General features: G+C 41.7%; 1 protein-coding gene across 8 annotated transcripts in view; it reads right to left on the bottom strand.

Annotated features, from left to right (window-relative positions):
* MTHFD1L (methylenetetrahydrofolate dehydrogenase (NADP+ dependent) 1 like) overlaps nt 1-26,831 on the bottom strand; it is a 236,051-nt gene that overhangs the window by 89,665 nt on the left and 119,555 nt on the right. For 7 of the 8 annotated variants that reach the window (XM_030809836.1, XM_030809837.1, XM_030809838.1 and 4 more), the window contains one exon: nt 1,403-1,542. In XM_030809836.1, coding sequence (XP_030665696.1) covers nt 1,403-1,542 — 140 coding nt within the window. Of the gene's footprint in view, nt 1-1,402; nt 1,543-26,831 lie in introns of those variants that run through there. The other variant, XM_030809843.1, reaches the window with a different exon arrangement.

Below are 26,831 nucleotides of genomic sequence, written 5' to 3'. Positions count from 1 at the left end.
TTTCAGGGTGGCAGGGCAGGGAGGGAGAATTCCAAATGCATCCTACATGGGCGGAAGTAGTTTTTAGAAATAGAAGTTGTTATACAGATTCAATGTCTAAAATCCAGGAAGGACTGTAGCAACAAGGGGTGTTTTGAGTAAAGTCAGAGTTCTTTATGATTTACTACTTTTAATCTGTATTATATCATTCTTGCATTTGAAATGATGATGAAGCTTTAGGCAAAAATTGTGCTTGTGTCAGGTATTAGGAGTGGATTTGGATTTAGAACACTTCTGCCCTTCATTAACATCCAGCTCTGCCTGGTGGACATAGTAGGAGATTTAGATCTGAAGTTCTTGGCTCTCTGCTGGCCTGCTGACATTGTCCATATTCCCTAAGCCTATCAAACCTCAGCTTCCTTATCTGTAAAATGGTATAAAAATAATGTCCGCCTCTCCTAGGACAAAGAATTGCTTTACAACATTTCATGATGGCAAACCTGCTACTTGTTTTGACTATGTAATAATCATTGAATATATGACTTTTGTCACATACACAGTACAGTATACCAATTAAAAAATCAGATTTGGCAGTTCGTCTCGTGTGAATATTATAATGATAGAGAAATTGTATTTTATTTCAAAATGATTAATCAGTATAAAATGTCTTATTCTTCACTTGGAAATTCCTAAAAATGAAATAAACCAACAACAAACAAACAAAAAAAACAAACCCCAAAAATCTATGCACAAGTTTTCTGTGGAAAGGAATATATTTCCTTTATAATGTCTGTAATTTCTATATATATTAGGATAGGTAAATATAAAAAGCGTTTAAAGAAGTTAAAATCGAATTTATGTTTTCCAAGCAAAGCTCTCTTAGAAACAATCCAGTATTATAACAGAGTTGTGAGGAGAAATCATAATAAACAGAAAGAGAAGGAAAATAGTTTTAGATGAAATCTGATGAGTTGCAGCATCAGTGAAGCAAAAACTATCTGTACAAACAATGAAAAATCTCTGTCATCAAAGAACTCACTCTAATCCTCATGATGTTCGTTCAGGGACAACAGCCTCTAACCTCCCATTACCATATGGTTATACAATCTTGGCCTGAGTATCAGATGTGAAGCTTAAGACTAAAAAGTGGTTGCATTATGCTCCTTTCCAAAATATTGTTTAGAAAGAACTGTGGGTGTTACTGTTTACTCGAACTTACTAAACTCAAAGTGCCCTATGGTGGTGTTGGGAAAAAAAAAAAGTTTTAGATGTCCACAGGGAGGTCTACAGGAAAAAAAAATGTTTTAAGAAAAATACTCTAGAAAACTATAGTCATTAAATAGGCAGGAATTTTTCAAATGCTCAATTCTGTTTTAACATAATGAAATTTCTTTGGTATTAGGAAGGCAGTGTGGGCACTTACACTTGGCCCGCCTCCATGCATCTTCAGAGCTCGCACCGTTGCCACTAACACAACCACATTGGGCACCAAGCCGGAAGCTCGGCACTTGATGTTGAAGAATTTCTCCATTCCGATGTCAGCACCAAAGCCAGCTTCGGTCACTGTGGGGAAGCAAGTGGAATATGTGCTATTATCTTCTAAAAACAAAACTAGGTTTTGGCAATCACCACTATGATTCCAGCTCAAAGGATAGCTTACATTCCTATTGTTTACCAACACAAAGGTGAACTGATTTCCCCATTGTCATAGAAATGTTCTTCATTATCTGCCCTAAAGAGACTGAGCCCTCCTCTGCTTCACACCTCCAGGCCTGAGGGATTCCTTGTGGTGGCCAGGTCAAGACTTTTCTTCCAATATCATAACTCAGAGAAGCATTTTTTTTTTTTTTTTGAGACAGCGTCTTGCCCTGTCGCCCAGGCTGGAGTACAGTGGCATGATCTTGGCACACTGCAACCTCCGCCTCCCGTATACAAGTGATTCTCCTGCCTCAGCCTCCTGAGTAGCTACAGGTGTGTGCCACCACACCTGGCTAATTTTTTTATTTTTGTATTTTTAGTAGAGATAGGGTTTCACCATGTTGGCCAGGCTGGTCTCAAACTCCTGACCTTGTGATCCAGCTGCCTCGGCCTCACAAAGTGCTGGGATTACAGGCGTTAAGCCAAGGTGCCCAGCCAGTGAAGCTTTTCTTCATACAGATGGAGATTTTCAACTTTGTAATCAGGTTCCAAATTGTATCAAAGGGCAATGACAGTAGGATTACAACAGAAGATCCTTTCTTACTCTTTTTTTTTTTTTTTTTGAGATGGAGTTTTGCTCTTGTCCACCAGGCTGGAGTGCAATGGCACGATCTCTGCTTACTGCAACCTCCGCCTCCCAGGTTCAAGCGATTCTCCTGCCTCAGCCTCCCAAATAGCTGGGATTACAGGAAACCACCACCACGCCCGGCTAATTTTTTTTTTTTGTATTGTTAGTAGAGATGGGTTTTTGCCATGTTGGTCAGGCTAGTCTCAAACTCCTGATCTCAGGTGATCCACCCACCTCGGCCTCCCAAAGTGCTGGAATTACAGGCGTGAGCCACCATGCCCGGCCCTTTCTTACCCTTTATATAAGAATAATTTATTTTAGTGCCACCCAGTCATTTCTGTTAACTGACAAATTTCAAGTTAGTTGAAGGGCATAAGGATATTGATGATCAATCTGGATACAAGACAGCAGCTTTATTAGAGAAACACCAGAAAACACTCATTTCTAGTCCCCACCCCCTCAGTTGCTAGAAAGGTCACAGCTGCCTTTCAAGACAGCGAGGCACTGGGTCAGTAGTATCTTCTTCATACACAAAGAGCTCTAAGACCTTGCTGCTCAATGCATGATTCGTGATCAACAGCATCAGCAGTATCTGAGAGCCTCTAAGACATGTAGAATCTTGGGCTCCCCATAAAGTTTACAGAATCAGAATCACATTGTTACAAGATCCCCAGGTGAGATGATTGTCCATTAAAATCTGGGAAGCAAACCACTCTAGGAAGGGAATACCACTGATTTAATAAAAAGTAAATGTTTATGAAATACATACTTATATGCTGACAGTATGACCAGGACACAGACAGGAACTGGCGGGAGAAAAATTAACTAAGATATCAGAAACATTTAACATGATCAGTTTCCTTGCTGTGCTACAAACTTTCAAAATTTACAATTATAAGTGGCAGCTTATAATTTTGTTAAGTTGCTGTAGCAAGATTTACAAAATTGTTCCCCGTTACTGAACATTTGGGTTGTTTCCAATAGAAACAATACTGCACTGAAAATATTTGTGCCTATGTGCTTTAATCTCTTTCAAATTATGTTCTTGGAATAAATTCCCAAGGGTAAGGTAATGGGGCCAGAGGACATAAAAAATTTTTATGACCATTGATATGCTTTTGACAAATTAAAAAAATTACATTAAAAATGTTCAATTTGGATAAATATAGCTACAAGCCATTTATCCTTTATTATGTGTTATTTGAACAAACAACTTGGCAGAACAATTTCAAGAAATCAAAGACATTCCTCTTTATATAGTATTTGGGACAAATCTTGTGATTTTATTTGTAGTGGTCAAAATCAAAGAAAATCACTTACAGTAACAATCTTTACCTCAGTGGTACCTCCTAGTAATGCATTTGTTAACTTTAGCATGTTGGTGGCATCATGGACCCCAAAAGAGGGATAATCCGGGTGACTTTTGTCAAAAGTCATCACTGAGTGGGCTCCTGGAGGTGGAAGGCTAGATAATAAGGCCCCAGAACTGGATTATGTGGGGCTGTCCTACAGGTTAGCACACAGACGGGACCCCGGATCCCTCCTAGCTGTGCAACCTTGGCAAGTTCCTTGTTGGAAGGATTACGTGAGATGGCACAGGTACATTACTGAGTCACTGGGGTTTTTCTTGGTGCATACTGAGAACTCACAAAAATAGTTCACATCATTGTAACTGAAAAGATAATTCTCCCACTTGCTAAAAATCATATTGAATTCCTAAGCATTTGTGGGAATTCCTGCTCCATCCAGGCATTTTTCTCACTAGTAGAAGCTCACTCTTAGGGTCACTACCCTGAAGCCCTGCAGGGAAGTGGGAGAGAGAACATCTGCTATTCAACTAGAGAGAGCAGCACACTGGGAGGGACGGAGTTTGCCTGGGAGGTTTGGAGAAAGGGGGTGATGGAGTCAGGCTCTGAGGTTCAAGTAGGATTTTTCCAAGCAGAGAAATGCAGAGTTGGGTATGGCAGGCAGAGGCCAAGAGGAGGAAGGAGAGGGAGGAAAGAAGAGATTCACAGGTAAAGGCAGAGCCAGGGAAGAAATGGTCAAGATGAAGGGAAATCATCCGTCATGACTGGAGAAGTCATTATTTCACCAGCAAGACTGGTTCACTGGCCTGATCAGTACTGGGGAGTGGGACTGAAGTAACCCAAATGTTACACATTTGTTTCAATGCCACGGTATTTTGAAAAATTGTTTAATGTCACCCTATAGTTGGAGGTAGATTGTTGTGTACATTTGACATAACGGGGGCTGATCAAGTGATCTCTAAGTTCTTTCCGACTGGATGCATATTTATGTGTGAAACTACCCTGTTAGACTGCAAGCTCCAGGATGATACGGACCATGTGTTTGAGACATTAACATGGCAAGACACATAGAAGGCACTGAAGGAAAGTCATCATCTATCTCCAAACCAAATAAGAAGAGAGTAGCAGAAAAGCACATCTAAAAACACTTGGACACAAATATATTAATGAAAAGTTTCATTTATAACCATTGAATGCCCTTGAAAAATTGCAAGCTCAAATTCCCTTCAAAAACCTAGCTCCTCCCCCGCCTTCAATGCACCTGTGTAGTCACCATGTTCTCCTATCTTCAGTGGTTCCTGCTTCCCTAAAGTGCCTTAATATAAAAGTCAAGGCCACTCTCGTGTAAACTTCCTTCCCCTACCTTCATCTTCCTCCACACTCCCTGCCTCAGACTTCATGCCTCTGTAATATCAAGCTTCCGGCACAGCCCACATACGCTATGTTACTTGTCATCACCCCTAGACCTCTTTTCCCATGTGGAACTTTCCTCTCTCCCCTCTCTGCCTCTTTAACCCGCTGTCCAAGACTCAGCTTGGATGTGCCATTTCCTGGAAGCTTGTCCCGATGCTTTCAGGCAAAGTTGGCTACTCCTCCTGTCCGTCCCATCCTCCCGGCCCTGTGGTGTGCTCCCTTGCAGGGCCCTCATCTGTCACCACACGCAGCATCTTAAGTACATTGATGTGCCGTCTCCCACGTGGAAGGTGGGACCATGCCTTATTCATCTTGCAGCTCCACTTCCTAACACAGTACCCGGCACAAGCAAGTCAATGAAAAAACAGGATGGGACTTGGGGGCCAGTGATGTCAAGGCCACACTTCAATGGAAATAGACACATAAAATAGAATTACATAGAAGTACAAATATGTTCTTAGTCCTCCCTATCATACTTCCCTTTTTTTCTTACAACACTAAAATGGTTTTACTAAAAGGCATAAATGTCATATCTGATAAAGATGTGACCATCTAAAACATCCACACAGGCTAAGCTTAATTTCATATTTTAATTTATTTATTCATTTATTTTTGAAAAGGAGTTTCACTCTTGTCGCCCAGACCAGAGTGCAATGGCATGATCACAGCTCGCTGCAACCTCCGCCTCCTGGGTTCAAGTGATTCTCCCACTTCAGTCTGGCGAGTAGCTGGGATCATAGGCATCTGCCATCATGCCCGGCTAATTTTTGTATTTTTGTAGAGATGGGGTTTCACCATGTTTTATTTTTAAAAAGAGACAAATTGGAAACAAAAAAGTAGTAATAAAGAGAACTCCAGCTAGGGGACGAAAACAACATGCAGAAGTAAAGGTTGGAGGACTCTGGCTTCCAAATGCAAAGGAAATAGACAAAGAATGGAAAGAAAATAGAAGAAAGTGCCAAATTCTCCCACTTTGAAAACTGTCCTGAAATGCTGCATGTAATCACTTTTATGTTGTTTGTATTCAAATATCAGACTGCCAAGGAAACAGAACATGGAAAAGGTATGCTGATGTGTATCAGTAATTATGAAAGTAAAAACTACTTTAATAAGGTGCCACCAATCACTATGAACTTGGACACTGTGGAGTGCTGTGTATCTGTGCCTTAGGGGGCCTTGACATGAAGACCCACCTTGTGAGAAGGGGACAAACCACTCTTATAGGAAGGTTCCATTTCCTAGGTACTTCTTGGGAACTGCCAACATATATAATCTATAGGTTAAGTTTTCTTAGTGACTTGAAATAAGCAATTTATTCCCTTATCATATTTGCAGTTCTTAACAAAGCTTAAAAGAGATACAGGCCAAATAATATTTAATGTTAAATTTAATACAGACTTGTTCTTAAGTCATGAAGCAAGTCATGTAGGATTTAGCTTTGCTGAAAGGCACATCATGTAGACTTCTGAAAGCTGCATATTTAATAAGGCTTGCAATAAAATGTTTGCACAAGCCATAAGAATTATTTGTCTTGGCAATCTCTTTCCCTTTTGTTACAGCTATTCAACTTACAATATGAATGAAAACAGGAAACACTGACTAATACTCTTATTGTGCAAGCACAGAAGCTACTACACAGTGATTCTATAGCATGGCTTGATTCAAACTTAAACCCATAATCAGCTGAGAAAGGAAGGGTCAGTGGGTCTGAGTTGGGAAGGGACTGACAATTTGGGTAAATACTGCTAGCAACCTGTACAGGAAACAGAGCTCTGGGTTCAGATGGAGAGTCAAAACCAATTGTGGAAAGCCAGGCAGCTGCCTTTCCATGATCATCCATGGGTGCAGCCAGAGTTGTGTTGTAAAAATTAAGCAGAAACAATGACAATGGCAGAAACGAAAACACCAGAACAACAGAACATTCCTGGCAGGCAAACACGGTATCCATGAAATTCTTCAGGGAGGGAGAGACGATTTCTACATCTTAAGTTATTCTGTATGTCCCCAACTTACTGCACACATTAAAGAAAGCTCCAGCAATAATTAGGACTTGGATTTTTTTGTTTGTTTCGAGATGGAGTCTCATTCTGTTGCCCAGGCTGGAGTGCAGTGGTGTGATCTTGGTTCACTGCAACCTCCGCCTCCTACATTCAAGTGATTCTTCTGCCTCAGCCTCCCAAGTAGCTGGGATTACAGGAGTGTGCCACCACGGCCCGCTAATTTTTTTATTTAGTAGAGACAGGGTTTCATCATGTTGGCCAGGCTGGTCTTGAACTCCTGACCTCAAATGATCCGCCGGCCTCAGCCTCCCAAAGTGCTGGGATTACAGGCGTGAGTCCTGGCCAGGACTCAGATTTTAAAGTAATCGCCAATCTCTCTCTTTTTTTTTTTTTTTTTTTAAAAAAAAAGCATTAATATCCTCACTTCATGGGAAGGCCCTTTAAAATATGGGTTCATAAAACCCTACAGCTATGTGGGAACTGTATGGACAATGTACTCTAACTTTCTCCTGTGCACCAGGCCAGTTACTTTCTGGAGATAATGACACAAGGCCCAGTGTGGTGTCCCCGGTCCCTCTGATGCCCAGCCCAGAGTTCTGTCTGCTACATATGGCATTCTCCTCAAAAACATCATTAACACTCACATCACAGAATTCAAGAACAACCTTTCTTTGTTCTCATTCAAGAATTACCAAACCCCTATGACTGTGCCTAGTGTTTACACACAATCATCTGTGTGCCAGTGTCTTCATTTAGTGGAGAAACAGCCACAGGCACATTTGTAACATGACAAAGATGGGAAAGATTAATTCATCACCCAACGAAAAAGAATGTCTTTCTGCCTTTCCCCCTTTTTTTTGTTATGGAGTCTCACTCTTTTTGCCCAGGCTGGAGTGCAATGGTACGATCTTGGCTTACTGCAACCTCTGCCCTCCAGGTTCAAGCGATTCTCCTGCCTCAGCCTCCTGAGTAGGTGGAACTACAGGCGCCCACCACCACACTCGGCTAATTTTTGTATTTTTAGTAGAGTCAGGGTTTCACCACGTTGGTCAGGCTGGTCTCGAACTTCTGACCTCAGGTGATCCGCCCGCCTTGACCTCCCAAAGTGTTGGGATTACAGGCATGAGCCACGGCGCCTGGCCAACTTTTCCGTTTTTAATGTTTCTTTTGTTGTTGTTGTTTTTTCTTGAATTCTTTTCGGTACTTTCAAAATTGTGCTTATTTACCTGTATCCAGGTAAATTTGAATTCAATTCTGTGCCACATTGATTTTTGGATGTTCTCATGCTTTAGGGCATTCACAGAACCCATTTCTGCAGAATCACAAATCTTAAGTACAGTTCAGCCCTTCTTGACTGGAGGCGGTTCTGCCTATTCCACTCCCCACCTGGACACTTAGCAACGCCTGGAGACATTTTTGATTGTTGTAAATGGCATCTAGCAGGGATGCTGCTAAATATCCTATAACGCACAGGACAGCTGGGACCCTCCCCCCGCCAACAAGGAATAATCCACCCAAATTCTCCATAGCACTGAGGCGCAGACAGCTTGCAGTGGCTCACGCAGGACGAAGGAGCCTGGCGCTTTCTAGATGCCTCCTCTGAGAATATTATGAATGTACTACATGCTAGGCAGAAAGATGGTGCAAGATCATTATGCTAATCGTTGTAACCCTGTGCACTGTAAGATCCTGGAATATGAATTATCGCAGGAAAAATTCTGTCCAGCGTGGTTGGGATGTGCTGCATCAACAGTGTGGTCACTACAACCCAGCACTCTCTGGAGAAGAAAAACAGTGATGAGGTGACTGCTGCACTAGCTTCACAGGGAAGAAGGGAAGGTCAACAGAAATGCTCTCAACATGGGGCAGCACGGGTGACGGCAGCTGTCCACCTTACCACTCAATGTGCACATGATGCGGAAACACTATTCTAAGAGACTGAGGCACGGGGAGAGGGCCTGAAGTTAACATTTGTGAAACGTTTTCTATGTAGCCAGGCAATGTACTAGGTGTCCTGTCTCATTTAACCTTCAACATCTGTGAGGCATCTTTCTCCTCCATTTACAGTTTATGATACTAAGGACTGGAAAATTTTATAATTTTCCCCAAGGTCACACAGCTATTAAGCGATAGAGCTTGGACTGAAACCAAGGCCTGTCTGCTAGCAACCTCTGCCAAAGTCCCTACTCCACACTCCTCATCAAACCATCAACTGATCACATAGCATTTCCCTAGCTGAGCTGCTTGGTCAGTTTTGCTTTCAGTGAAAATCTTAACACTTGGTACTTCAATAATACTTCAGCATTTAACAAGTAGCTCTAAATTATTTTCCTGAACTGAGAGGTAAGTGTGTCCAGGCTTTTGTTCTAACTGCAATAAGATCCTGCTGTGATTACCAAAGTATGCAAACTAGAATGTTCTTTATGATCCTCCTTCCTTTCCACCCACCCGCCCTTCCTTTACTTCAGTCAGAGAACTTGTTGTCTCTTTTAGAGCAATTCATTTAGAGATTATAAATCACCTCCTCTGCTAGTTCTTGGTTCATGTGTCAACAGTGATGATTCCGGGGCAGCAGCAGGGAGTATTCTGGTTGACAAAGAAACACTTGAGAGAGAGGACGCTCCAGGGACCACTTCCACCTGGACTTGGTACCCAACCCCAGGCAGGAACAGGCCACACAGGTAGAGAACACTGGCACTGCAATCCGGCCTCCTGAGGTCCAGGTATTTTACCCCCTCCCAGCCAAGTGATCAGATCCCAAGACTTGCCTTCCTAACCTCCCCCAGCCGGGCACCAGCTCTCCCTTCGCCGGATGGGAAATGAGTGACTCCAATGCTCTAGCCTGGGTTTTCTTTTCAAATTGTACTTTCTGTTGTCAGCACATGTGCATGGAGGGAAAAGAAAAGGCAAGAACCGCTTTAGATCTGAAATTCTCATTTCTGCTTTTACACTGGGGAAAACCCTCCTTGGACTTTGAAAAAGAGTTAAACTGAAGTGCTGAGATAATTTTTCCGTAAAGTTTTCTTAATTTCTACTTGAAATACCTGGATGTTGCCACCAGAATTGCAAATTAAACTTCTGCCTTGCTATGGCACTCAGAGGTCCTTTATTCTAAGGGTACTCAGAAGATAAAGAAATTAGAACTGTTGGATTTCATAGCTACTTTACAACGGTAACAACTTTTCTCTCCATGTGTCCAACAAACATATATCAAACATACAACATATTGAGTTCACCATTACATCTGGACACGAACTTGAATTTATGGACTGCCAGAGGCCTCACAGAAGAACCAGTCCTTGCAACTAGCTCAGCTCAAAATAGGTTGAGATAAGAAATATGAGCGCACGGGGCATATCTGGCTAACTTAATCATCAAAAGAATTTCCTGTAAATAGAAAGAAAAATAAAACTGTAGCTTTCATTCAAGTAAAGGCTACACTTTGCTTCCTCACAACAAATCAAAAACAAAAATACAAGCTTTGTAGAGGAACAAGCAAGGTGTATGCTGGACAATATCTCATTCTGAAGCGCTGTGGGTGTTAATTGCCAAACAGTGCTAAAAGAAATAGAAGGTAGAATCTTCAGGCTGCCTTTTTCTGCCCTATATAAACATGTTTATTCAACGGCAGCTGTCTGCAGATAAACTCAAAAAAAGTCACAGAAACACATGAATTCTGAACTCGAATTAAAGGGGAGAAAGTGAGGATTGTAACGACTTTTTCAGTGACTACCAGGAGACAACACCAGGATAAATCATTCAATTAACTATAAGAGAAGTTCGGCATTATTACTGGAGCTTAAAAATAGAACCTTGTTTAGAATATATTAATTTTGAGGATCCAACTCATCTTAAGTCTATGAAATTTTACTAAACCCTAAATCCTTTCTGCTCTTTAGGATTTGTCTATTTAACATATAACCCTGTTTAGTTTTATTAAATATCTTAGAATTTTATAATAAATTTCCAGGAAGTAGATAGAACTAACTAGACACATATCAGGAGACCTAAAGGAAAAAGAAACTGGTACAAACCTCAATTTTTTTTTTTTTTTTTTTTTTGAGACGGAGTCTCTCTCTGTTGCTAGGCTAGAGCGCAGTGGCACGATCTCAGCTCACTGCAACCTCCACCTCCCCGGTTCAAGTGATTCTACTGCCTCAGCCTCCCGAGTAGCTGGGACTACAGGTGTGTACCACCACGCTCAGCTAATTTTTGTATTTTTAGTAGAAACGGGGTTTCACCATGTTGGTCAGGATGGTCTCAATTTCTTGACCTCGTGATCCACCCACCTCGGCCTCCCAGAGTTCTTGGATTACAGGCGTGAGCCACCACACCCAGCCCAAACCTCAATATTAATATTAGCACGTGCCCTTCTTCCTTTCCACCTCTTTGGTGATGACCAAGTTCATACACATTAGGGGAAGATTGGAGGTGGTGCACAGAGCATGAGGAAGTTACTGGGGATGTATTTGGGAAAAGTGATAGAGAAAGTAAGCAGTATAAAGAGGAGACAGGTACACATGAACATATTTTTGGTTGTAGTAAAAACTTTGTAAATACCAATACCACTTAGATGTGCTTTCATGTCAGAACTCAGAATTTTCTTCCTCCAGAGCATTAATTAGTTACAGACACCGGTTTACATTATTTAGAACCATCATGAGTCATCTTGTTTTGTAAGATGATTTTGACCAAAGTGAAATTTAATTTCCAAAAAGAAATGTTTCGATGAATATTATAAATTATACATGTTTAAAATTATATGATTATACATGTAATAAATTATATAGGGTTATTTTTAGCTCCTTTATAAAAATCCAACGGAATTAAATTCGTAAATCCATTATCCAAATAGTTCCCATGTTCTTGCAGGGAACAAGAACAGTTTGTACAGTGTCATGACTATGACCAGAGCTTTAAGCCTTCTGCTCTTGGCCAACAGTGGTGTTCCCCAATCCTGGCTAGAGGCCTGGGATTTTGGATGATTGCATGGGGGAAGAGCTCTATTCTTGCAACTCCTGAGAACTGGACACCAGGAAGTTAACTCAAAACAAATGAATTCTGACAGGCTTGGCCACTAACATGATTTAGCCCAAAATAATGAAAAGATGACACAGAACACTTTTTACTGAGCAGTTATGAAAACAAACCCTAAAGGGAAAGAAGTACAGAATTATGCAAAATGGTTGCAAAATGCAAAATGCAAAATGCAATTATGCAAAATGGTTGGCACCAGACTAAAGTGATTTTTGGCTTTTAAATTTTTTCAGACTTTGTAATATTTGCATATACATAATGAGATATCTTGGGGTTGGGACCCCAGTCTAAACATGAAATTCATTTATATTCCACATACTCCTTATAGACATAGCCTAAACTATATATATATATATATATATATAGTTTATATATATATATATATATATATAGTTTATATATATATATATATATTTTAAGACAGGGTCTCCCTCTGTTTGTACAGGCTGGAGTGCAGTGACGTGATCTTGGCTCACTGCAACCTCTGCCACCCAGTTCAAGTGATTCTCCCACCTCAGCCTCCCAAATAGCTGGGACTACAGGTGTGTGCCACCATGCCCAGCTAATTTTTTTTTTTTTTTTTTGTATTTTTAGAGGAGACAGGGTTTCACCACCTTGCCTAGGCTGGTCTCGAACTTCTGAGCTTGAGTGATCCGCCTGCCCTGGCCTCCCAAAATGCTGGGATTACAGGTGTGACCCACTGTGCCTGGCCCTGAACAATAGTTTTAATAATTTTGTGCGGCCGGGCGCGGTGGCTCACGCTTGTAATCCCAGCACTTTGGGAGGCCGAGGCAGGCAGATCACAAGGTCAGGAGATCGAGACCACGGTGAAACCCCGTCTCTACTAAAAATACAAAAAAAAATTAGCCGGGCGTGGTGGCGGACGCCTGTAGTCCCAGCTACTCGGAGAGGCTGAGGCAGGAGAATGGCGTGAACCTGGGAGGTGGAGCTTGCAGTGAGCCGCGATTGTGCTGCTGCACTCCAGCCTGGGCGACAGAGTGAGACTCCGTCTCAAAATAATAATAATAATAATAATTTTGTGCATATATGAAAGATTTAACTGCATGTTGACTGCAACCCGTCACATGAGATCAGGTGTGGAATTTTCCACTGGTAGCATAATGTTGTCACTCAAAAAACTTTGGATTTTTGAGCACTTCTTTGGATTTTGGATTTTTGGATTAGGGATGCTTAACCTGTGTAAACAATAAAAGGTAAAAACATTTTACTTTAAAACTTCCTAGGAAAGAACAGTTTCAAAAACCATGCAGTAACTTTTTTTTGGTACCATTAATGTAACTTGGCAAGAGAAACTATGATTATTGAATTCAAAAACAAAGTAAATATGCCAGCATTCCTGGCAGGACAACTTAGATTACAGAATAAATTCAGACAGACAGAAGGAAAATATCTTAAACTTTACAATTATAAGATCGTACAATGTAGTAACTCAATACAAGCAGACTGATCATGGACTTTTGAACTAAGATAGAATCCCAGTACTTTGTCATTATATAAATTTACAGAGTTTCAACCAATATTAAAAAAAGGAAATAAAATAGGATAGAAAATATTAGACTACATCATATATAGTAAGTGAAAGTAGTATTGTTTCACAAGATTTTGATTCAGTTTTTGCACACACACGGTGTCATATAAAATGCAACTGCTGCTCTGGATTTCAGTTAAACATTCAAGAGTCACAGGCACAGAGTCTACCTCTGGCGATTTCTTATTTAAGAAGGGAAGAGACGGACCTGCTAGCTTTGCACTCATGCCTAGACCTACCAGTTTCTCACAAGCAGATTGATTTAATGATTACTCAGGCCTGGCCTCAAAAATCTGCTCAGTTTTGGTACAAACAGCAGAGGTAGCTCCCATGAAACAATGTTGCTGGTGTTATTAGTCAATGTATATATTTTTTTGTTTTGTTTTTTTTTTGAGACAGGCTGGAGTGCAGTGGTACGATCATAGCTGACTTCAGCCTTGATCTCCAGGGCTCAGGTGATCCTCCCACCTCAGCCTCCTGAGCAGCTGGGACCACAGGTGCACACCACCACACCTGGCTAATTTTTGTATTTTTTTTGTAGAGATGGGGTTTTGTCATGTTGCCCAGGCTGGTCTCGAACTCCTGGGCTCGAGGCATCCACCTGTCTTGGCCTCCCAAAGTGCGGGGATTACAAGTGTGAGACACCGTGCCCAGCCTCAATGCATTTATATTTAGGATCACGAAGCACAATCATAGCTCAAAGATGAAGAAAAACATCTTCACTGTTATTCGCACTGATCCTGTGACCTACTGTCACAGACTTGGAGCAGGACAGCAAAAATGTAGCATGAAAAGAAACGAAGTAAAAAGAATCTTCAGTCAAGCTCTGTTCAGTTTGAACATTATTTTGTAGAATATTGGGAAGTTGTTTTTTAGAACGACCTACACCCTTGTCCAGGGCACAGCACAGTAGCAGCAGTGCACTCATCGGTTCAGGCACCAGCCTGTGGCCCTCACTGCCCTAGAGGAAACACAGGTCTTGGTCCTCAGTACGGATAAAGGAAATGAGCCCTCAGGGCTGCCCAGGACGTAATGCTGAGAAGCTGGGACAGAGTTGGGACAGTGCCCAGGAGAACACGTCAGATCAATGACAGCGGTAAGAGTCAGGTGATCAAGTGAGAGGTTAAGGGCCCCTTTGGACCCATCTTAGCCCCTGAGGTAGTGAGTCTGGAATTCGGTCAGTGTTCTACCCTCTCAGTGGCCCCTAGGAGCAGAGGTGGCTCTTTTCCCAGCTTTCTCCACCACACCTAGAAAGCAGGTGAATTCAAGGCAGAGCGGATGAAAGAAGCACAGCATTCAGGATCTTCCAGAGATAAACGGAGGGCCTCTGCCATCAGAGGAACCTGCTTCTACACACCTACTTTCAGGGGTCCATAGACAAACCTCTATCTTGGAATGTGAGAGCCCAGTTCCCCAGCTTAGGTCTTCAACCCAGCTGGAGAAATGTTTTGCCTTGTGAGGAAGTCATCTTGAGGCTGAGGGTAACTTGGCCCAGCCGGCTGCTCAGGCCTTGGGCTGTAGGCTCAGCAGGAACCAGGGCTGAGCAGCAGAGTTTGAGAAGAGTCCCAAATGTAATATACGAGGAGAATAAGGGAGTGGATTTGTGTAGAACACATAGATCAAGGAGGAAATTAACACTGAAGGCTAAACAGGGGGTTTTTCTGCTGCTGCCGACGTTAAGAATGGTGACAAGCACAAGGCGTGGTGGCTCACACCTGTAATACCAGCACTTTGGGAGGTAAAGGCGGCAAGATCACTTGAGCCCAGGAGACTAGCCTAAGCAAGATAGTGAGACCTCACCTCTGCAAAAAAAAGAAAGATGACCTGGGTGAGCAGATGGTTGATCAAGTCAAGGTCTCCAAACTCAACCCATAACACCTGCTATTTCCTACCCCACTGGTGTAGTGATCCATTTTGGGGCATGGAGACAAGAACAGTTCACACTATCTTCCTTTTCCTGGGTCCTTCCAGTGTGCCCAAGAAGGCACCCTGCTGCCTGTTCAGTGGTACTGGATGGCAAAAGCATTAACAGAAGCAATGAGGACATCCTGAAGAGACCTGCAGTTCATATTTACATTTGATAAAACCTCAAACTACAGATAATAGCCTTGAAAAGGAGGGATGAGCATTTTTTGTTGTTTTGGCTTATTTCCAAAATAACTTCTGTTTATTAATTAATATATTATTAGAACTATGTTGGTCGGGCGCCGTGGCTCACGCCTGTAATCCCAGCACTTTGGGAGGCCAAGGAAGGTGGATCACAAAGTCAGGAGTTCAAGACCAGCCTGGCCAACATGATGAAACCCCATCTCTACTAAAAATACAAAAAATTAGCCTGACGTGGTGGCAGGTAATCCCAGCTACTTGGGAGGCTGAGGCAGGAAAAATCACTTGAACCTGGGAGGCAGAGGTTGCGGTGAGCCAAGATTGCACCATTGCACTCCAGCCTGGGCAACAAGAGCAAAACTCCATCTCAAAAAAAAAAAAGAAATATGTTATTAGCGATATGCTATTGGAAAATTTAATGTAAGGAGGAAAACAAAAAACTGTAAATCATTTTCACTTCATGTCTCAGGTTATCTTTGTACCGTTGACAGAGGAATGATGGCCTTGAGATGACCCGGTAAGCAGATTTTTTTTTTTTTTTTTTTTTTTGAGACTGAGTTTCACTCTTGTTGCCCAGGCTGAAGTGCAATGGGGTGATCTCGGCTCACCGCAACCTCTGCCTCCCAGGTTCAAGTGATTCTCCTGACTCACCCTCCCTAGTAGCTGGGATTACAGGCATGTGCCACCATGCCTGGCTAATTTTGTATTTTTAGTAGAGACAGGGTTTCTCCATGTTGGTCAGGCTGGTCTCGAACTCCCGACCTCAGGTGATCCGCCTGCCTCGGCCTCCCAAAGTGCTGGGATACAGGCGTGAGCCACTGTGCCCGGCCTGGTAAACATATTTTACAGGACAAAAAGTAACAAAAATCAGGAATAATTCTCATGTCCCCATCTCCCCACCCCTCCTCCATCCCTAAATCCAGAATGAATTTGTTATAATTGCCATCTTGTATAAAAGAAGAACAGACCCTCAATTTGCCACCTTTCCCTCCTCTTGAGATGTCCTCAGCCTGACAAAAATATGATTAGTTGTATTATACAGGAAAATACGAAAGATATATAAACATTTAATTATTATGTTTATTATACTGGCAAAAGATATGCATTAAAAACAAGGTTTCATTATGCCTAATTGGCTTGCAAATCTCGGAGAAAGGTTCCTGAAGAGCAGTTTGGGGCTCTCCCCTACAAAGATGTCATTCTCTGCCTACATGCTTTATCTGCAATGTAACGATGCCATGCTCTAAAGACGGTTCTATATCCCAGTCGATTCAACTAATCTAATATGAAGCTTTTCTCCATGACACTAACTACCATATAATCTTCTACTGTAAGACTGAGTCCTGATTTATAAAACTACACCCTTACTATTGGACATGTCCTAAACTCTTTTTCAAAAATGATCCGTGATGCACAGAAGAATGAAAGGGTGGGCTGGTCAGTTTGGTTGATTTAGAAGATAATCCTAATCATGTCTGTGTAGAGAAGTCATAGGTCTTCTTGCCTAAACCCTGGTTGACCACCTGGCAGATGCTGTCAAAACAGAGACAATGACACAGATGACTTGGGATTAACTCGACTCTGTGTTTAGGAAAGCCTCTTGAACTGTCGTCACGCTGACAGTGGATTGGCAACTCACCTGTTTCAAGAAGAACAGGTAGAATCTGAATGTCTTCGCTTGTCTTGCAGCTAAGTATGGCTATATGACTAAGGTCACTGATGAGATGTAACCAGGTATGTTGTATGTGATTTCCAGGAAGCCTCCTGAAAAGGGGGTATGCCCTTCTTCCTTTTTCTTGCTGATTGGGATACAGATGCAATGGCTGGGGCTTGTGCAACCATCCTGGACTAACAGGTAGCACAGAACCCACGATGATCAAGGAGTTGCTAAGCCAGCCCAGACTGGCTACCCTGAACTTCCTTGATATGAGAGAGAAATAAACTTCTATTATAGTGTTGGGTCACTCTTTCTTTCTTTCTTTCCTTCTTTCTTTCTTTCTTTTTCTTTTCTTTCTTTCTCTCTCTTTTCTTTCTTTTTTTCTTTCTTTCCTTCTTTCTTTCTCTCTTTTTCTTTCTTTCCTTCTTTCTTTTTTTTTTACTGTTGTTGTTATTTGTGGGTAAAACTAATCCTAACTGACTCATTTGCAAATATAGAGGCTACTTAGAAACGTCATAGCATTCTTCATTTCTATCATTTCAGTTTGCAAACTGCTTCAACACTGGGCAGTGTTTTCTTTTTCTGCACAATGTTAACTCTGAGACTAAAGTCAAGGTTACAGTTCTAATTTAGAAGAGGTGAGACTTGCTTAAAGTTTTGCTGATGAATAAGCTAAACTTTCAGAGGCTGAGATCTTGCAATAACTCTTTAATTGACACCCCCAAGCTACGCCACTGAAGGAAACAGAGAGGAAGGATCATAAGCTCCGGACACTGAGTTAAATCAAGACAGCAGAAATCGGTACTTACGGCACTTTCGAGGGGTACAAGATCTATGTGCAGGAATCCAGGAGCTTTCCTGTTCAACTGTCCTTAAAAACTGCTTTTACACTAGGCCGGGTGTGGTGGCTCATGCCTGTAATCCCAGCCCTTAGAGAGGCCGAGGCAGGAGGATCACTTGAGGCCAGGAGTTTCAAGACCAGCCTGGGCAACATGGCAAAAACTCGTCTCTAATAAAAATACAAAAATTAGCCAGACGTGGTGGTGTGTGCCTGTAGCTTGAGAGGCTAAGGCACAAGAATCACTTGAGCCTGGGAGGAGGAGGTTGTGGTACGCCGAGATCGCGTCACTGCACTCCAGCCTGGATAACAGGGCAAGACTGTCCAAAAAAAAAACCACCTAAATTATCTAAATTCTCTCTCTAAATTACTCTAAATTCTGCTCATTTGTTTGTGTATGTGCCAAACGAAGAAATGGTTTTTTGGAAGAAAAAACTATTTTCATACTTGTTTAAAATATTTTTAGAAGTTATATCATGAAATTGTTGCCTGTCCCTGAAAAGTAAAAACAATCTACTCTCAACCAAAACATCTATGCAATTTTGTAAAACAAACAAAGAAAAAGGGACTAAACAATATGGAGAGAGAAATCAAAAGAAGGTACTCAGATTGCTGGTGTTTACAATTCAGCATCTTTGTTTGCATAAACACTCGAACATATGAAAAAATTTAAAACCTCATTAAAACTTAACCGAGCATCTCAGTGCTGAATCAGGAGCATTGGGTGAGTGATGAAGCCATGCTTGCTGCCCTTGGAAAGCAGCCTACATGGGAAACCACTGAGAAATCTCAGCACTGTTCATGTCTCTGAGTTTCGTTTGCAGAGAGAGTCTTAGCCCTGCTCAAGTCAGGTGGTTCACCCAGTCACCTACTGCCTGCATCCCTTCCATTCATCCCAAGGGAAATGCAGGAATTTGTGCAGCCTCAAACAAAAGCCATCAGTGCTGCAAGAAAGTAATGTAAGGCCTCTGGCCCACTAAACATGGCCATTGACATCCAGATTTAGTTCTAAAAAAAGTGAAGATGTAACCACATACTCATCACAACTGCCAATCTTGGCTCTGGCCTCAACCTCTCTCCTAAATTACAGACCTAAATTTCCTTCCCTACCCCGAAATGGACAAACATTAACATTTTACCATGATTACTTAAGATTGTTCCTCTTTCAGAGAAGTAAAGCGGCATAGCTGAGTTCAGTATCCCACGCGCTCATCCCACCCCTCTACTTCTTCCCATGGTCATAACTCCTATGAACTCAGAGCTTATGCAGATCAGGTTTTCAGACTTTTTCTACATAAGCACACATGCATAAACAGAATATAGCATTGTGTTGTGTGTTTTTCAAAAATGTAACACATTGTATATATACTTCCACAATCCGTTTTTTCATTCTGCATTTCTGAGCTCCAGCCATGTGGATATACCCAGAAGTAGCATCGTTGGTTATACCATGTGCACATCTCTTACTGCCGAAGAAGTCCTTTCCTGGGGAGGGAGCCCCATTAGATAACAATTTGTCCACTCTTTCCCTTCACTTATTCGACTTCAGAAAAGTGGAATGACTTATCTGATGGGGAGTTGGAAAGAAACAGCATCTTAAAGTACAGTCCTGGCAAAATCATTCAGGAAGTCCTCATGGATTAGAAACTATACTAACTCTTCTCCGTGACTTTTAAAGACATTGAATGAGACTCCAGTCATCTGCTTTACCCTGTCTCTGAACTAGCAGAACTATTTTGATTCCTTGAACACAGGCCAATCTTTCTCCCCTCTGGCCTTCTTCAAGGCTCGCCTCAGAGCCATCTTCTCAGGACAGCCTTCCTGAAACCACTATTTCAAAACTGTCAATTTCTCCTCACTGGCAGTTGAAAGCATAATATTTCAGATTAGCATTTATTCCCCTCCAGAATATGACTTCATCTAACGATGAAACTCATCTCCCCCAGATGTCTTAGACTCTAAACTATGCCCACAATCTGCCGACACTTGTCAGCTACAGTCACATGCCTGTCGTTTGCTCTCTGCCTCGAATGTAATTCTCCCTGTGTCTACATGTCAAATTACTTGATTTTTCAAGTCACTTTTTCCTTTTATAAAAAAAACTACCAAAGTAATACACACTAATTGTAAAAATTTCAGAATGCCAAAACACAAAGCGTGAAGTGAAAATCACCATGATTCCATTACCTCCAGGCAAACAAAAATAATCATCTGATATACTTCTATATCTCTTCATTCCATATATAGATATAAATCTCATACAAATTGGAGATATATTATTTTACAACCTGATTTTTTTAACTTTGTATTTTGTGAACGTTTTCCCATGTTCCATGTATACATTTATCTATTCTTTTTACTAGCCTTTATAGGATACCAACAATAATTTTTTTTTTTGCTTTTTCCTGGAAGCTTTATGTTTAATTTACACATTAAAAAGTAAAAAGTTACTCTATCTTTATTTTGAATATATTGTGATACAAAACTCTATGGTTTATATTTTGGCAGGGCATGGCGGCTCATGCCTGTAATCCCAGCACTTTGGGAAGCCGAGGCAGGTGGATCACCTGAGGTCACGAGTTCAAGACCAGCCTGGACAACATGGCAAAATTCTGTCTCTACTAAAAATACAAAAATTAGCCAGGCATGGTGGCATGTGCCTGTAATCCCAGCTACTCAGGGAGGCTGAGGCAGGAAAATCACTTGAACGCAGGATGCGGAGGTTGCAGTGAGCTGAGATCGCACCACTGCGCTCCAGCCTGGGTGACAGAGTGAGACTCCATTTCAAACAAAAACAACAAACAAACTCTATGGTTTATATTTTATAATTATTAGTCAAATGTTCCAACATCATTTAATCAGTATCCCATCCATTCACCACTAATTTAAAATGTCATCTGGCCAGGCGCAGTGGCTCATGCCTGTAATCCCAGCACTTTGGAAGGCCAAGGCAGGTAGATCACCTGAGGTCAGGAGTTCGAGACCAGGCTGGCCAACATGGTGAAGCCCTGTCTCTACTAAAAAATACAAAAAATAGCTGGGCATGGTGGTGCATGCCTGTAATCCCAGCTACTCGGGAGGCTGAGGCAGGAGAATCGCTTGAACCTGGGAGGCGGAGGTTGCAGTGAGCTAAGATCACACCATTGCACTCCAGCCTGGGCAAGAAGAGTGAAACTCTGTCTCAAAAAAAATAAAAGAGAAGAAAAAAATAAAAATAAAAATAAAATGTCATCTTATCAAATTACTACTGGAAGAAGTCTATCTCAGGACATTCCAGGGTATTCCTCGGCTATTAACTGTTTTGCTATAGCATTATCTTGTTCTGATATTTACAATTAGGTAAATCATCCATCATGGTTCTTGAAAAAGCTTTTTTTTTTTTTGAGACAGTCTCACTCTGTCGCCGGGCTGGAGTGCAGTGGTACAATCTAGGCTCACTGCAACCTCTGCCTCCCTGGTTCAAGCGATTCTCCTGCCTCAGCCTCCCAAGTAGCTGGGACTATAGGTGCGCACCACCTCACCTGGCTGATTTTTATATTTTTAGTAGAGACAGGGTTTCACCATGTTGGCCAAGCTGGTCTCGAACTCTGGACCTCAAGTGATCCGCCCACCTCTGCCTCCCAAAGTGCTGGGATTACAGGCGTAAGCCACTGCGCCTGGCCTTGAAAAAGCTTTTAAATCCATCCTCCTGAATTCATTCTTGTAGAATCTAGACAAACGCTGTGATTAATTGAACCACGAAGTTCATTTTCCTCTGCAGTTCTTACAATAAATATAGTATAGTATAGTGTGGCATGATATAGTATAGTAATTTTACGGTAATTTATGTGTTAGTTTGACAGAGGAAAGATGATTGTTTAATACCAGTTATTCCCATCCAAGAGTATGTTATGTGTCTCACCATTTATTCAGGTCTTGTTGTTTGTCTTTCAATAAAGTTTCATAGTTTTATTCTATGTGCTCATTTCTTGCTAAATTTATTTCCTAAGTATTCTATCCTTTGGGGGACATGTATAAGTAGGACATTTTCTCTATTATAGTATGTATTTATGGCTAACAAAAAAACTATTGACATTTACATATTTACATTGCACCCACTAGCAAACTAAAACTTTTATTACTTAAAATAAGTTGTCAGTTGCCCCTCTTGAATTTTCTAGTTATATAATTATTCTGTACATAAATAATAAAATGTGTCTCTTCCTTTCCAATGTTTATAATTTTTGAAATTGTTCATATTTGTGCTTCAGAATAATGAATAATAACGGTGAGTATAGGCACTGCTGTAGTGTTCCTTATATATTGGATGCACCTTCAGGGTTACACTATTTAATGCCATGATCATGTTCGTTTCAGTTTTTCAGTTTTACTTAAATTCTTCTATTGCATGAAGTCTTCCTTTATCATTCCACTTAGAAACCCTTTCATTCCTAAAGTTACTTCTTCACTCTGCTTTATTTTGATCTAGATACCCAAGCACTTTGTAATTTGCAGAGTACTTTTAAATCTTAGGCAGTTTTTAAATTCATGTTATTTATACTGAAGCATTAATGGTTAAGACAATATTCACAGCTATGGCTAGCAAGAGGCTTGCGGCTTTTAGAAATCCCTAATATGCCAGGCGTGGTGGCTCACGCCTGTAATCCCAGTACTTTAGGAGGCTGAGGCGGGCAGATCACCTGAGGTCAGGAGTTTGAGACCAGCCTGACCAACATGGAGAAACCCCACGTCTACTAAAAATACAAAATTAGCCGGGTGTGGTGGCACATGCCTGTAATCCCAGCTACTTGGGAGGCTGAGGCAGGAGAATCACTTAAACCTGGGAGGAGGAGGTTGTGGTGAGCTGAGATTACATCATGGCACTCCAGCCTGGGCAACAAGAGTGAAACTCCATCCCCATGCCCCCACCCACCCCCCCAAAGAAAGAAAGCCATAATAATCTGTTTTTCTTCACCCCACAGAAGATGTTAAGAGGTACACAGAAAGATACACTAAATGCATCTTCCTTTACCAATGGCTGGTTTCCCAATATTCCTAGCTCAAAATTCTGTTATGTTTTCTTTGTGTAAGAACAGCACAATATTGTAATTATACCAAACATTGCTAAAAACTTTAAAACGACCTCATATAATTGCAATTTCCTAAACTATAGCTTATACAAGGAAGGGGTAATTTGACTCTTTTTCAGTATCCTCAGGCTGAATGCTCTTGGCCAAGATGGGGTAAGATAGCAATCATATAATGTAATTTTAAAGTTATTATGTAATGGATATTTTTAAAAATTCTCAAAAAGCTTATGCATTTTATGAATTTCAAAACTTCAGTTTTACCTCTGGATCACATTTTAAAATCATTTAATGTTAACTTTCATAGCACTAATCTCTGCATGACAATGTTTTGACAAGGATCTTATTTTAATTCCACATTTTATGATGGTAAGCAGAACTACATTCTAAGCATATTACTTAGAATACATATAAATCATAAGCAGGGATGGGCTGAATATCTCACTGAAAATCAATCTGCATCTTACAGCACATAGAGAAACAGTCAAGGTCAGGTTAGACAGCCCTAAACCTCAAAACTCCATCCAAAACATTTTACCTTTTAAATTTAATTACTCTTTTACCTTATTTATTTAATTGCTGCTTCAACACAGCACATGGCAAATACGCCTGTGTTCACCATAAAAAGCCTAGTGGCCGTGCAGACAGGTTTACCAGTAGATAAGTCAGTCAGCTACCAGAAGTGTTACTAGTTTCTCATTCAACAAACGTACACTTCATGTTATGCACAGGGCTGTATGATGCTGCTATGGAATGAAAGTGAACATTCAGAGGTGGCAAAGTGCGGCGGTAAAAGCAAAGGTTGTGGGGCCAAGGCTCAGGTTCAAATCCCTGCTCCCCCTTGCACTAGCTGCTTGCCTTTGAGCAAACTACTAACTCACTCTGATGCTCAGTTTTCTCACCTGCAAGATGGGGGTAATTCTGGTAAACTACTCATGGTGTTGTTTGAACAACTGAATGAGTCACAATGTATGAAGCACCAAGCAGGGTGCTCAGCAGTAGCCAGGTCCTCACAGAAGGTAAACTCTTACGACTGTTGGCAAAGATTTATCCATGCCCGGAACAGCACCATGCGCATTACACAAGTCACTTCTGCTGTCCTCACACTGCCTTGTATGTTATGTCATATTATTTCCCACAGCTTTACAGACAAGAGAACTGGGGCAAGGAAGGGCTCTCAAACCTCTATAAAGGGGTCTCAAACCTCTAAAGGGTCTATAAAGAATGGATAAATAGCCTGCTAGATGCAACTACCTGAATGACTCGTAGAAGCCTAATTAAATGTAAAAAGTAGGTTAGAGAAGATCCTATACACAATACTATATTATTTTTGCAAAATTGAAACATTTTGCCTATTTCAGTAGCGAGAAAATAAGACTTTAACATTAAAAGCCTTGTTTCTGTTTTTCTTCATAATGCATTTGGCATGGTAAGCATATTAGAACGGAGGTCCCCAGCCAGGCGCGGTGGCTCACGTCTGTAATCCCAGCACTTTGAGAGACTGAGGGGGGCAGATCACTTGAGGTCAGGAGATCGAGACCAGCCTGGCCAACATGGTGAAACTCTGTCTCTACTAAAATGACAAAAATTAGCTGGGCATGATACATGCCTGTAGTCCCAGCTACTTGGGAGATTGAGACAGGAGAATCACTTGAACCTGGGAGGTGGAGAGTGCAGCGAGCCGATATTGTGCCACTGCACTTCAGCCTGGGCGACAGAGCGGAGACTTGATCTCCAAAAAAACAAAAACAGAGACCCCCAATCCCCTGGTCCGCAGCCCCTGTAAGGAACTGGGTTGCACAGCAGGAGGTGAGCAGCGGGCAAGTGAGCATTACTGCCTGAGCTCCACCTCCTGTCAGATCAGCGGCAGCATTAGATTCTCACAGGAGTGTGAATGCTACTGTGAACTGTGCATGTAAGGGATCTAGGACCGATCGATGCCTTATGATCTGAGGTGGAACCATTTAATCCCAAAACCATGGAAATGTTGTCTTCCACGAAACCAGTCCCTGGTGCCAAAAAGGTTGGGGAGCAGTGTATCAGAACACAGCACATATAGTAGGTCAGATGTAGGTCTTGGGATTCCCCATGACAGCTGGAATTTAAGGGTTATATCACAATGCAAGTTAATTTCGAGTTTTTCTTTTTTAAATGAAAAGTCCTTGATTGGGCCCTTAGATGATACCCTGACTTAATAAGACTGGTTGTAAAGCAAACATATTTATAAAACTTGCCCAAGTTCTGCATGATTGACTAGCACTTTCATTAAAGGAAACGAATTTAGAGTAGAGATCAAATTCACTGTGTAAAACTACAGACTGTACTTGGCTGGGTAAAAGTAACATATACAAAATGACTTAGCTACTCCACTTTTCAATAAGGTTTGCCTCTGGTTTCTCTCCCCCTGGTAGTCATGGTCTTTCCCAAATAAGGAGTCAAATCCCTCAAATTTTGCTTAGCATCCCTTTTGGCACCGAGTGTATTTGAGATGTCAAATATACCAGCTGAATTTAAGACCATGTGTCTTTTTTTTTTTTTTGAGACAGAGTCTTACTCTTTCACCCAGGCCAGAGTGCAGTGGCGCGATCTCGGCTCACTGCAAGCTCCGCCTCCCGGGTTCACGCCATTCTCCTGCCTCAGCCTCCCGAGTAGCTGGGACTACAGGCACCCGCCACCGCGCCCGGCTAATTTTTTGTATTTTTAGTAGAGACAGGGTTTCACCATGTTAGCCAGGATGGTCTCAATCTCCTGACCTCATGATCCGCCCGCCTTGGCCTCCCAAAGTGCTGGGATTACAGGCGTGAGCCACCGCGCCCGGCCAGTTAAGACCATGTGTCTTTAATTTTAATGTTTAATACCACCGAAGATTCTCTGCATCGTTTGTCGACAATTTTCATGTTGGAGTTTCTTCTACTCTTTTGCATTCCATAGTGCAAGGCTGAGGCAAGACAGGGAAAGGCACTGAAATGGCATGAGGCACCAGTGACGTGCTATTTCCCAGTGCTTCCTGCTTTCTCCCAGGTAATAAGGAAACATTTTAAACAAGCCTTTCTAGAAGGATTACCTTAACTCAGAGGAGAGTTTTCTTTTTCTTTCTTTCTTTCTTTTTTTTTTTTTTGAGACAGAGTCTCACTCTGTCACCCAGGCTGGAGTGCAATGGTGTAATCTTGGCTCACCGCAACTTCCACCTTCCAGGTTCAAGCAATTCTCCTCCTTAGCCCCCCAAGTAGCTGGGATTACAGGTGCATGCCACCAAGCCCGGCTAATTTTTGTATTTTTAGTAGAGATGGTTTCATCATGTTGGCCAAGCTCGTCTCAAGTGATCCACCCGCCTCGGCCTCCCAGAGTGCTGGGTTTACAGGCATGAGCCACTGTGCCCGACCTCAAAGGAGAGTTTTCAAAACAATCAGAGCCCCTCAGATTTCTCAGAGCACCTCTATGTATAATGGTCCTAGACATCTTTGTACGAGGAGGACACACAAGCAGCAGTGTTTCCCATTATCAGAACTCAAATTCCTCAGTGAGTTTCATTTACCAAAAGAAAAAAGATGGAAAAAAGTATACTCACAGAGGTATTCAGCACTTGAAAGAATGAATTAAAGGATGTTTTTGA

This window comes from Nomascus leucogenys, chromosome 3 (genome assembly GCF_006542625.1).
Source record: "Nomascus leucogenys isolate Asia chromosome 3, Asia_NLE_v1, whole genome shotgun sequence".
Classification (NCBI taxonomy): domain Eukaryota; kingdom Metazoa; phylum Chordata; class Mammalia; order Primates; family Hylobatidae; genus Nomascus; species Nomascus leucogenys.
Note: the sequence above shows the minus strand (reverse complement) of the source record. Positions and strands in the feature narration are given on the sequence as shown.